This window comes from Canis lupus, chromosome 2 (assembly GCF_003254725.2).
Source record: "Canis lupus dingo isolate Sandy chromosome 2, ASM325472v2, whole genome shotgun sequence".
Taxonomy (NCBI): Eukaryota; Metazoa; Chordata; class Mammalia; order Carnivora; family Canidae; genus Canis; species Canis lupus.
Window position 1 is genome coordinate 43,141,774 of NC_064244.1, and position 12,920 is coordinate 43,154,693.

The following is a 12,920-nucleotide window of genomic DNA, read 5'->3' on the forward strand; positions in this document are numbered from 1 at the left end:
AATTGTCTGTGCTTAATGAATTGAAATGATAGTGTTGATCTGGTCTTTTATTGAAAACTCAGGGGGGTTTATATAGTATTAACATATTTTATACAATTTCTTTGGAATTAATTTTCCTTTCAATTTGAAGTGCTCAATATGTTTTGTCATTTAAATTCAAGCCTACTGAAGAAGGGTTGAATTATTTCTTAGTTTTATTAGATTTGGATTTTTTTAGTGAGTTAAAAACTAGAAAGATTCCACATAAGAGTGCTTGTTTATGCCATTTTATTTATTTTTTGAAATAAATTTCAAAGATTTAGATTCCACATAAGAGTGCTTCTTTATGCCATTTTATTTATTTTTGAAATAAATATAGCTAAATATGTTATACTTCATTATGTATTAGTGTCGGCAATGTATAATCAGTCAATTTATAAAAGAAGTAAGCAAAGGCTTAATGGAAGTACTGCAGATTTTCCTTTGGAAGATGAATCCTTCGGGTTATCTCTACTCTTAAGTCTTGTTAAAGAAGTTATATTAAGTTACTTAAGCATATTCCTTGGAATGGCCTGATATTTCATCGCATTTTAAAGCATGTGTTTCCTTTCTAAAGCTGTAGGCCTTAATATTGCTGGGGCTGGAAATAAAAATTTCAAATGTCAAAAATTTCTCACACTGTATTTTCAAAGAGAACAGACTTTACCAATGTGAGTGGTTGATGCTTTAAAAGTTCCAAGCAAATGTTCACTTATAAATGAAATTCTATTCCATCTGCCCAGTGAATCCACATGAAGCATGTCACCTTCACTCCACAATCATTCTTCCCTTGGTGTAGGTCCTTATCTAAAAACCCAGGAGATGTGCCCCCACTGAACAATACCACATAGGAATTGTTCAGTGATGCTGTAGGTTCCATTCCAATGTATTTCTCAAGGGCTTGGGGAAGAGTGCAAACTCCAGGATTTTTAGGAAAATATAATTGGGGAGAGCATATGGTCAGTCAAATCTGTTATTCCTATCCTGCAAAATCTTTTGATTCCTACTTCTGTATTACAGTATGGAATTTCTAGTATCTCAGTATCTCAACTTCCTCTAATTCTAGCATCTCAACTTAGTCCATGTTTCCATCAATTATTGTGGCCACAGCTAGAGCCACCACCCAACTATTAAAGCTATCACATTAAATCTAGTACCCTCACTAAAAAAATTCATAAGTATAACTTCAACCTGATGTAAAACTATGTTTTTCCCTCCTTAGTATAGCAATCTTTTAATCAGATTTTTCTCTTTGCAAAGAGTAGAGGACCCTTTTTACACAGATTTCCAAGATTTTTCCCTAAAGAGATTAGCAAAGTCCTATAATTCCCTTTTCTTGCATGTAAGCTTTTTCCTCAAGTGAGCACCCTCATTCATGTTGGCCTCTGATTCTAGGTCTAGAAATAATAGAAGTGACTATGGTGTGGGGAAAGAGAATTGGTGTGCTGGTTGTTGTGTATTTGCTCTTTCCTATCTATTCTTTATCTTCTCTGTCTTGCTGTGTGCTTTCATAGGCTAACCTCTAAGGATTACATCACCTGGCCTCTCTTGACCTCTGGTTTTTTAATTGGTTTAGATCAATGGTAGATAGAGGATCCCGGAGAGTGGTGGGGTGGGGGTGAGTTCAGAGTTTTTATTTTCCCTAATCTTTCTTCTTTTGCCAGGGACTGTATCCTTCTATAACATTAGCTCCTGTTGGGTGGCTCTCTTGCCTGACAGTTCTTGCTGGGTTCTGGTCACACCTCTTCATTTCCTTGCTCCTTTGGGCTCAGTGATAATGATGGCTTCTTGCTGGTGTTATCATTGCTTGCCTCATCATATCGTTAGTGCTTCCTTATTCCTTCCCAGACCTCTGTAAATAGTTTTAAATTAAATTCTCTTCAATGGAAATTCTTGGGTATTCTATATGTTACCTATAAGTATCCTGATAAAATTAACTTTTCTTCTCCAGAATACCTCCATCAGGTAAGGCTGTTTTATTCATGTTTGTGCAAACAAATGATAAAGGCCCCACTAGGATGAGGAAAGAGGTTGCTTTGACTGCAAAGGAGTGTAGCTGGTTATTTGGGGCCTCCAAGTTCTCAAATCCTGAAAATTCCACTCCAATTGTTGGGATCCCATTCTTTTCCATTATTGCTTCACATTTAACTACAAAGCCCTACTGAATCTATGAATTCAATCATTGGAGTTTGTTAGGTATTTCAGTGTCTTATATCTCTAAGGCATGAAAGATTCTTTTTTCTAGTTTAGTTTGTGCTTTGATATATATATCCAGTGATTTAAATTTGTTCTTTCTTTTAACTGGCCAGAGCCAACTGAAGAAGCCATCCACTTATCTATACAGAAGTATTCATGTCTTTTGTTCCATGACAGGAAAAGATTGGTCTCCCGTAGGCTTGCCTTCAAAAAGCACTACATTTTAAGTGATCCCAGTAAGTAGTTTAATGAACTATTTCTTCATTGTTTGCCATGAGTTGCAAGATTCCCTTTACAGGACACGAGTGGGATTTTTACTGTCTTCAGTCTGAATCAGGCCAGATGACCAATCCTAATTTGCCCATTTCTTTAAGGGTCCATAACCTGCCGTTCCATTCCCTGGTATCAAAATATGTTTCAATCAACATGCTTGATTTCAAGTAAGAGAAATTGACTTTAGGTAGCTTCAGACAGAAAAGACATTTTTGAAAGGATGATGAGATAATAGAATCCATTCCTGGAAAATGGGACAGAAACTAAGAGTTTAGAAAATAAGGAAGTTAGCTGTAGTCATGCCAGAGTAATAGCCTGGTTAAGATTCTTACCATGGGGGATCATCCATAGTCATTGATGGCTTCCCTGTGTTACTGAGGCTGTGAATTATTTCTCAATTGTTCTTCCATTTTGGGGTCACTTTCTCAGGTTCCAAATATCAAAATCTTAGGATGGAACTCTGATAGCTTAAGCTGTTGATGCTAATGAGTGAGTATGAGCCTGAGCCTTGCCTCTCAGCAGTATTCACACAGAAGGGAATTCTTGCTAAGTTAAAGGAGGAACATTCAGTTGCTGAAAACATTCAGTTTTAGTTAGCTAAAAATCAAGACAAAAACCAAATGAAACAATCAGTGTCTGCACTACCTACCTTGCCTACCTGACTTTGTGAGTGGTAAGAGTCCCTTTGCGGGACCAGTGTTTGAAGAGCAGTCAAGATGACTGGTCACAGTGACTCCAGTATGGAAGTATTCACTATGCAAATTGGAGGTGGTTTAAACTTTGTGATGGGAGTCATTTATAGTCTCAACTCATCTTCCTTTCCTCCTTTTCCCTACTATACCAATTATCACAGGGTTTGTTGATTCATATTTCACACTACCATAGTGATTTATAATTTTTTTTTTATTATTTGTAATTTTGGCTGATTAGAAAAATCACTAAGTGGTATACCTAGCATCAAACATTAATAAAGTAGTATTGAGACAAGGTAAAGGACAAGAATGGTATTTTAATTATTATTTCCTTATTTTTCACTGATATAATTTTCTCTGTTCCAAATCTTGTTTTCCTGAGTCCATAAAAATTTAAAAGTTGTACATTTTGCATTTGTTTTGCTGCAGATAATTTTTTCCATTTTGATAAAATTGACTATTCAGTCAAGGATGTAATGTTTTGATTTTCGTTATTGACTTAATGCCATTTTTATAATAAATAGGGGCATGTTCTATATTTCTTTTAGCATTTTGCCAACTCATTATTTAAAAATTATAGATTTCACATAATAATAATAAACTTCCAAATCCCTCTGTTAACTGGAGATTTATAAAAAGCTAATGTTTCCATAGAAACCTTTCATTTATGAACTATAAACACTGTGGATTGCCCTAGAAAATCCCAGCATTCCCACAGGTGAACATAACTTTGTCTTCATTGGTGAGGCCAGCTTTTCCTTCATTATCCAGAAATGAAAAAATAAACAATTTTGAGTAGCTAATATTTCTCAATTAAAAGAAGAATGATATTTGGGAACATTCTGAGTGAGAATGTAGAGAACATGTAGGAGCCATGGAGTTAAAATACCATGTTTGTATTTTAGTTTTTTCTGTTCACCCCAACCTATAGAACAGCTAGGGGAGACTTCTCTTACTGTAGTATGCTCATGAAGGGAATATGAGCAGGAATTTTAATCTCTCTTGCTGGGCCTGTGTATCTTCTCCTTCATTCACCAGACACTGTCTCTCACATGGTACGTGTATGGTTAGAAATGCTTCATTCCTAATTCCAGAGAGAACAGCTTGGCTTTTGACTTACATGTTGTCAAATAGCCAATTAAATAAAATTTTTATTTTGCAAGTGGTGTTAGGGTGTTGTCTAGATAAAATATCTGTCATCATCTCGTACTGGCACATCTGTTGACTGGATTTAACTGAACCCAAAAATTGTAGGGTGGTTAGGACAGCAGATTTGGAATGGGATGAAAAACAAGGCAGGCCACTCATGGAAGCTCTATAGTCTTTATTACTTAGAGTGTTAGCTTTAAAAAAATGACAGCTATAGTTCAGACAGGTTCTTTCATATTTAAAAAGGAAGTCTTAAAGTATCAATTAATTTTAATGAGCAGTCTCTCTACTGATATGTACATATATATCCCTAAAGACATTCCAACTGTACTTATCAACATCTGGAAGCAGTATTGGGAAAACCGTATGCTTAGTTTCTAACTTCAAAAAGCATTCATTTTTTTGAAAGGAATCTTTTGTAAATTCTGGAAGAAGCCTGTGAATAGTTACCAGAAAAGCATTTCAGTGTATTATACTGTCTGAGTTATTAGGGAATCAGATGCCTAAAACTCAACTCTGGAGCAATTTGGAGTTTAGAAAACAAGAGAAAAATATCAGCAATAATGCAAGTAGATTAGAAAAGCTAATATACTGTTATACTCACTGAGGGGCTTCCTTCTCTCCCCCCTCCTTCCCTTTCTCTCCCCTCGCTCCTTCATTCCTTCCCTCTTTCCCTTCCCTCTCTCTTTCTCTCTTTTTTTGGGCTAAAATTTCAGCAGCTATATAGCTAGCACGCACTCCAAAAGATGAAGTTAACTAATGCTTTGACTAATCAGAAGAATGGGAAACTTCTATTGATAAGTAAAAACTTTAAAAATACTGCTCTGCATATTGAGAAGCATGGGAGAAATGGATGGGGAAGGAAAAAGAAGACAGGAAGAAAGCAAAAAGAAAATATACATCATGGGAAAGACAACACCAAAAGTGGCAGACACCAGCAGACAAAGCGCTGAGACTTGGATGGTAAGACAGATAAGGTAGGAGCATGATGTTAAAGATGTACATCAGAACCCACAAATTCACTACTTCATTCATTCCAGCCACATATATTGAGTTAGTACTATGTGCTGGGCACTAGGAAAATCCAGAAGCTTCAAAGGTAGATAAATACTGTCTCTGTCTCTGTCCTCCAGGTGCACATTTATGGGTAAGAGTGAGAGACTGTGGACACATGTTATAGGTATGATGCCAAATGCATGAAAATGAAACAGTGGGAGCACAAAGTAGGAGCTTGTCGCCTCTCTTCCTTTCGTTCTTTCTTTCACGAACGAGGGAGAGAAGGCTAGAAAAGGCTCAGTAGAAGAGGTGACACTTGATTGAGCCTTAAAGGATATGTACTTCTTTACAGTTTCTGGCATAGTCCAGAAACAGTGGATATAGTCAGAATGAGAATTAATCACCCAACCAATCAGTGATCCTAACGGTGCCAGAGCCTGTCTAAGACAAGTGTTTATGTTTGGTACTACTCAGATGTGCTTTAAGACTTAACTTAGGGATTCCATCTACTTGGTGAACCATACTTTGATCACCTTGGCTTGACCTGTCCTTATTTGAATTATCATAGTCCCTTGAACTGAGTTTAGACTATGAGCCACTTCGAGATCATATTGCTTTCTACTTGCATGTAGTTTCCCCCACTACTGAATTGTTAATTCCCCAAGGTTCTTGAAACATATCTCTAGTAAAATATGGCATAGGACATTGAATTTATAGTTACAAAATGAGTGAATAAATGTAGTAAGGCCTTTGCCACCTCAAAGGATTATTCTTTAATTATCTGAAAAATATAATACTTATGTCTAGCCCCTTCTTTAAATTCTTGGAATTATGAATGTAAGGCTCAGCTTGCATCCTAGCACAGCTTTATCTCACTCCTGAAAAATAAGCACATCTGAAGGTTAGGGAAGAGTAGTGTAGATATTGACTTTGGATCTTATATGCTTTCAGGAAAATGTCACCTGTGACTAAGAAGTAACAGTTTTTAGGGGGATGGGAGGATGGTGGTGAAACTCCAGCCCTAGACTGCTACTCAGGGTAAGTCATGGAGAGAGAGTGGGAATCACTTACAGTGGTATGAAATTCATTTGTGAAGGTTACCTCAGTGTTGTTCCATCTGGTGAACTATTGGTTAAAAAGTCAGCTGTGTCACCTAAATAGATGGCACTGACTCTATAATATGAAGTTGTGAGATGGGATGTTGCCTCATTAAATTCATCCATTAGCTTGTCAATGTTGATGAACAGGAGAATATCCAAAGGCCCTAAATTTAAATTTTTGTTTGCATTATTGAATTCTTATTTTCATCTGGTGACTCAGGGCTCAAGTTCTCTTTTGGAAGTTCACCTTACCTATCCCATAAATTTTCTGTGGGTGGTAAGATATGTTTTTTTCAGGTAGCTGGGAATGTAGGTCAGAGTGTTTGTAAGAACTACTCTGCAAATGGAAAGTGTTGCAGTATATAAATCTAAGATATTATTATTGCCATTACCTCTGCCTACTAATTATATAAATACCAGTTCATCCACCAAAACCCAACTTTTTAATTGAGATTACAAGGAATTTATAACCTTATCTTACTAGCCATCTTATTTTTTTTTTAATTGCCTTTTAGTGTTTACATGGTCAAAAGTACCAGGCACAAATTATAACGTACAGATGAATAGGTAACACAAATAAAAAAGTGACCCACTCTGGACTGTTCTCCATTACTTTAGGAAGGATCAAGGGGAAATAACAGGACACGCAAGTATGAAGCAATTTTAATTTATTTAAAATTAATTGAAGGAGGAAGGAAACTCCAAAATTTATAAAATAAGGTGCCTTTGGAGATTGATTTTGGCTAAATGTATTTTTAAGAATTATGTTGTCATATGAAGTAAAGAACAAGTAAATTCTTTGAAAAATTTTGTCTCAAGCAAAAAATCCTTACAGACTCCAACTTAGACCTTTAAAACACAAGTATAGGCTTCCCACCTAAAAGGAAAAAAGAAGAAATTACTCCTTCCTGAGAATGTGATGATGCCTTACAAAGCAGTGCCCCAAATTATTTTAATTTTTTTGGAAAAAAAAACCCTGAAAGATACAAATAACTCTAATATTCAGATAATTAGAAGGCAGAGTAGATTGAAATAAATATAGTGGTCCTTAAAGTTGGTTGAAGATTATCATTGGGTTCATTAAAAATTTTCAGAGATTGTAGGAAGAGATACACTAGCATTTTCTGAGATGTCAATATCTTAGAGACACTCCAAATGAAGAACTATTTATAATACCAGACATAATAAAGCAGAATTATTCTAATCTTTCCAAGAATAAAATTGGAATTATTATGTTGGTGTTAGAATTTATAATTTGCTAAGAAGCTGTAGCTATGTTTTTCCATGGTGAAATCCTTGATTAGTGAAATATCTGAAATTATGGACTACAGAAATTATTCAAGATGTGTTATGCTAATAAATAGAAATAAAATGATCTTTATCACATAGCATGATTAGCATGATGACATTACTTTAATATTACATTTCTATTTTGTTTTTATTTATTTATTTTAAAGATTTTATTTATCTGTTTAGAAAGAGAGAGCATGAGTGCATGTGAGTAGGGGGAGGAGTAGATGGAGAGGGAGAGAGAGAGAATCTCCAGCAGATTCAGTTCTAAGTGAGAAGCCCGACTTGGGGCTTGATCTCACCACTCTGAGCTGAAATCAAAAGTTAACTTAACTTAACTGACTTAGCCACCCAGGTGCCCCAACATTTCTATTTTTAAAAAGTTAAGCATTATCTGTCGTTTTGCTATTTTACAAATAGAATGAAATTCAGTAAATTAGACATTAAATTAGACATTAATTAGACCAGCAGAACTCCACTCTGAGCAGAAAATTTAATTCATTTATAAACAACATTAATGGAATATTGGCTGTTTCATCATGCTTATTTAATAAAGGAAACAACTAAAATATGTAGCTACTAAAACAGTGACTGTTGGGGAGTTGAGAAATTTCTGTTAGCTGTTTAGACAGCCAGATTTATCAGTGTCTTTTAAGATAGAATATTTTATTTCCTTGGTGCTTATGTATATATGGATATTATTGACCCATATAATTAGTTATCTTTATACAAAGGAGAAAGACAAAACAAAAATACTAACTAATAAGACTTATTGCTAACATACACATTTCTATAGGGTTACATGGCATATTGTTAAATATTTAAAGCATGAACTAGTTTTTAAGGCTTGGAAATGCTAGTTACTCATTCTGAAAGGACATTTCTTAGGATTTTACTCCTTGTCACTCATTTTCATTTAAGCAGGACAACATTTCTTTGAACCTTATAGTGAAGAAAATAGAATCAACTCTCCTTGAGTTGATAAAGGTCAAGATGTGGTTAGCTGGGCAGGAGCCCAGAGTACTCTAATGGAGATCAGTTTGCTGGCTCTATACTAGCAAGAGCAGAGTATTTACCTTGACTCAATGGAAAGTGGATAAAAACAGTACCATTACTATGACCTAGAGAAGGAAAAGATGTAAACCCATTAGCACGAAGACCAGTCAGAAACATTTTCTATGAACTATGGGAGGACCAGCCTCATCGTATTCCTGCTTACTGATCCACATCTGCTGGAATGTAGACAGGCTGGCCAGAATAGAGCCCCCAATCCAAACGGAATACTTCCTCTCTGGGGGAGCTATGATCTTGATTTTCATGGTGCTAGGTGCCAAAGTCATGATTTCCTTCTGCATCCTGTCAGCAATGCCAGGGTACATAGTGCTGCCTCCAGACAACACGATGTTGGCATATAGATCCTTGCGAATATCCACATCACACTTCATGATAGAGTTGAAAGTCGTCTCATGGATCCCACTGGACTCAATGCCCAAAAAGGAAGGCTGGAAAATGGATTCAGGGCATCGAAAGCGTTCATTCCCAAGGGTGATCACTTGCCCATCTGGAAGCTCGTAGCTCCTTTCAAGTGAAGAGGATGCAGCAGCACTGCCCATCTCTTGCTCAAAGTCCAGGGCCACGTAGCACAGCTTCTCTTTGACATCACGAACAATTTCCCGCTCAGCTGTGGTGGTGAAGTTGTAGCCTCGTTCTGTCAGAATCTTCATGAGGTAGTCGGTCAGGTCTCTGCCAGCCAGGTCCAGACGTAGAATGGCATGAGGCAGGGCGTAACCTTCATAGATGGGCACAGTGTGAGTAACCCCATCCCCAGAATCCATCACGATACCTGTGGTCCTCCCAGAGGCATAGAGGGACAGCACGGCCTGGATAGCCACATACATGGCCGGTGTATTGAAGGCCTCAAACATGATCTGAGTCATCTTTTCCCGGTTGATCTTGGGGTTGAGGGGTGCCTCGGTGAGAAGGATGGGATGCTCATCTGGTGCCACACGGAGCTCGTTGTAGAAAGTGTGGTGCCAGATCTTCTCCATGTCATCCCAGTTGGTGACCACTCCATGCTCAATGGGATACTTCAGAGTCAGGATGCCTCTCTTGCTCTGAGCTTCATCCCCCACATAGCAGTCTTTCTGGCCCATGCCGACCATGACCCCCTGATGCCGGGGACGCCCTACCATGGATGGGAACACAGCCCGGGGGGCATCATCACCACCAAAGCCTGCCTTGCACATTCCTGACCCATTATCTACCACCAAGGCAGATAGCTCATCATCGGTCATGGCGCTGGCTGGAATCTTCCAGGCAGGTGAACAAAAGTTAAATATAGAGTAAATAGCAGACTACAGTGTCAAGTGAGAGAAGGAACAGATTGAGACACTCTGGAACTGCTTTCAGAGAGGAAATCCTGTGCTGTGATGACAAGTATTTAAAGGTACACACTGGCCCCACCCATGTCCTGTCCCACCAGTTCCCATCATTTCTGGGTGAGGTTGCCTTTGAGGTATTAATAATGATGATGATGATTATACAAATCATTAGTAGACCTTCCTTCATAAAGAGAAAATTGGCTACCAAAAGTAGCCAAATCTGAGGTTACTGTAATTAGGCAACCCACACATGGTTGTCAGCATGCTTTGGCTCAGTCTCTAGATAACGATGATGATGCAGTGGGGGATGTAAGAGCAAGATGAAAGAATGCTAGTGAGAGGTAGGAGTAACACTGCTGGGAGGACCGCTCCCTCCTCACTTTACCCTCTGGATTCATCTTCTCCACACTAGCTTTAACTTTTCATTCTTAATATATTGTTCTCATGAGGAGCCCAATGCCGAATATTTTACTTTTTCAAGATTTTCTTTCCCATTGAGATCCTAATCCCACAGGATGTTATCATGATTGAAATTGTTTTAATGGATGAAGATAATGAACGGCCAAGGGTGGCCCGACAGCTGTACTTACCATACATTTGTGTTGTGCAAAACTTAGGGCTATTTAATAGACTTCTAATCCATTAGACAACAACTAAAAGCATAAAATGATCAATAAAGTAAACCACTTCAGATTTTCTTTCTTGATATAAATGTCTAACAGCCAAATTATATTAAGCACTTACTATGCCCAGGCACTGTTCAGGGTTATTGGGTCCATGTTGACTGCATAGAGGCTCAATGATTAATTGTGTTACATGATTTGTTAGATAAAATGCAGATTATAAAAATTTTATTCATTTATAATAACTCTTTAGGTCAAAAATAAACATAATTAAGTGATAAGATAAATTTTAAAATTATATATTTGAGCTGATCTTTAAAACATTTTGATCTTCAAGATTCATGTACTGTATTATAACATCATGCCTCTATAGTTATAAAAACGTACGTACTTGGAATAGTGTTAGCTTTCCTTTTCCTTTGGTTTTAGGATATAGAGTATTACACCCTGATCATTTCAGAGCAGTAGTTTGTTTGGATTTTATTTTCAGTATAGAAATGTAGGTGATCTAATAAAACATGTACCATGATATACTGTAGGACCTTAGTAATGTGTTACAGAGAAACCGTGATTATGAAAGTTCATTACTTTGCTCCCATTGTGCTATGTAAACAGGATATAATCTCCCTGTCAGCTCTTCTTAAGTGAAGCCGTATTTCATGCCCACACTTGAGTTCTCCAAAATCACCTTCATTCTGAGCAATTAATTAATTAGTTGTCACTTTGAAAGAAGGAGCAGCAGTCCTTCAGGATTTGTTGGAGGTGTATCTTCTAGTTCAAGGCCATGAGAACTAGCTGGTGTCTCTGATCATGAGACTCTTGGAGAATCAACACTGGACTGTGAGTGTCCCTTCCTTTTCTTTGTACACAGCATGAAGTAGAATTATGGTATTACTTTTCTCTGTGTTTTCCTGGTGCTTTTCCTACAATGTGCCTTCAGAACCTTCCTGCTGACAATTGGTTATGGTAGAATGTGTTATACTACAAAATCCAGTTTTGCTTTTCTTCTGACCAGGATTGTTCTATCCCTTAATTTCTTCTGTAACTGCAAAATCAATTCCTCCTTCAACAAAATTAAAGAACTCACCCTCCAACCTTCACACTGGATGGTTTTGTGTACTTCCTTTTCATGTAGCACAAGCAAGCTTTTGATTAAAATAATGTTTTATGGCTATAGGAAATGCCTTTTTTTTTTTTTTAAAGCTGTAGCGAACTGCATGCACATTCTTCAGAACTGAAAAGAAAACACATTGCATTTAGAACCAGCCACCATTTATGACTCTCCAATCTGGAATACAAAATAAAGCCATGTCAGTAGAGAAGCCCATATGGCACCAATGCAGCCCTTAGATTCTGAATTTACTATAGTTCTCTCCTTAGAATTGTCTTTGAGTTGAGAATTGTTTGGCAATGAGACCACACAGCATAATTGATGCCTTGAGAATGAGACTGATGTATGATTTTTCTAGAAGACCTTCTAATGTCTGTTTTAATTTTGGTGTACCAGGAGAATTTTTCATCAATTATGTATTCTTAAACTAAGCTTAAGTTCTTTTACTTAACCCCTTGTAATACCAGAGGATCTGTTATAATTCAACAGTCATATAAAAATGTCATCTGTTGGACTGCTTAAAATTTTGAAAAGTAGTAAGAAATCAAATGAATGAGATGTAGGAGATGGATTTACAACTATTGGGCTCTGGGGTGGGGTGGGGGGCTCTTCCCAAAGGTAATTGGTTTTATAACTGACTGGAGTTTATGGATGCTAAGCTAGTTACCTACACTTAAAATCTATGGGGGCCTTTATGACGAACTTTTGGAAGCCAAAAATATCATTTTCTTTCACTTTTACCTAGTTTGACTATTATACAGATATACAAGCCCTGAGTAAGGCATGACCATGAGTGTTATATGTAAGGATAACAAGCTGAGGTGATTTGAAGCTGTGCCCTACTCCTCATCACAAGCATCTCATGATCTTTTCTTTTCCAAGTAATCTTAGATTTATTCAATCCACAAATCTTTACTAAACCTGCGGGGCACTGGTGATATATTGGTGAATAAAAGCTTGCCCTTATTTTCATAGAGTTTAGTGCCTTGTGGGTAAAAGCCACATCTGAGTAGACTAACCTTGATTGCTGTGCATGAAGCAGCCAGCTTGCATTCTGATGGACACTGCCTATGCTGCACCAGTTGTTAAAA

At 37.2% G+C, this 12,920-nt stretch overlaps 1 protein-coding gene and 1 long non-coding RNA gene across 3 annotated transcripts; one reads left to right on the forward strand and one right to left on the reverse strand.

The window, feature by feature from the left end:
* Window positions 1-2,232: 2,232 nt before the first annotated feature.
* On the forward strand, window positions 2,233-6,465 carry LOC118354016 (uncharacterized). The gene is made up of 3 exons (XR_004813867.2): window positions 2,233-2,450; window positions 5,045-5,305; window positions 6,276-6,465. It is a non-coding gene; the product is annotated as an uncharacterized LOC118354016 (long non-coding RNA).
* A 2,300-nt stretch (window positions 6,466-8,765) lies between these two features.
* Window positions 8,766-10,008, reverse strand: ACTBL2 (actin beta like 2). Of its 2 annotated transcripts, XM_035713550.2 has the most exons (2): window positions 9,880-10,008; window positions 8,766-9,753 (listed from the first exon to the last, which is right to left on the reverse strand). In XM_035713550.2, exons 1-2 carry the CDS (start codon window positions 10,006-10,008, stop codon window positions 8,878-8,880), a joined length of 1,005 nt encoding a protein of 334 aa, XP_035569443.1. In that variant the 3' UTR covers window positions 8,766-8,877. The 2 variants fall into 2 exon arrangements, with proteins under 2 accessions (XP_035569443.1, XP_025303751.1); XM_025447966.3 differs by having other exon boundaries at window positions 8,766-10,008.
* Between the last annotated feature and the right edge of the window lie 2,912 nt (window positions 10,009-12,920).

Coding starts and splice junctions, on each gene's coding strand:
- ACTBL2 (XM_025447966.3), bottom strand. CDS start 10,008: ATGACCGATGATGAGCTATCTGCCTTGGTGGTAGATAATGGGTCAGGA.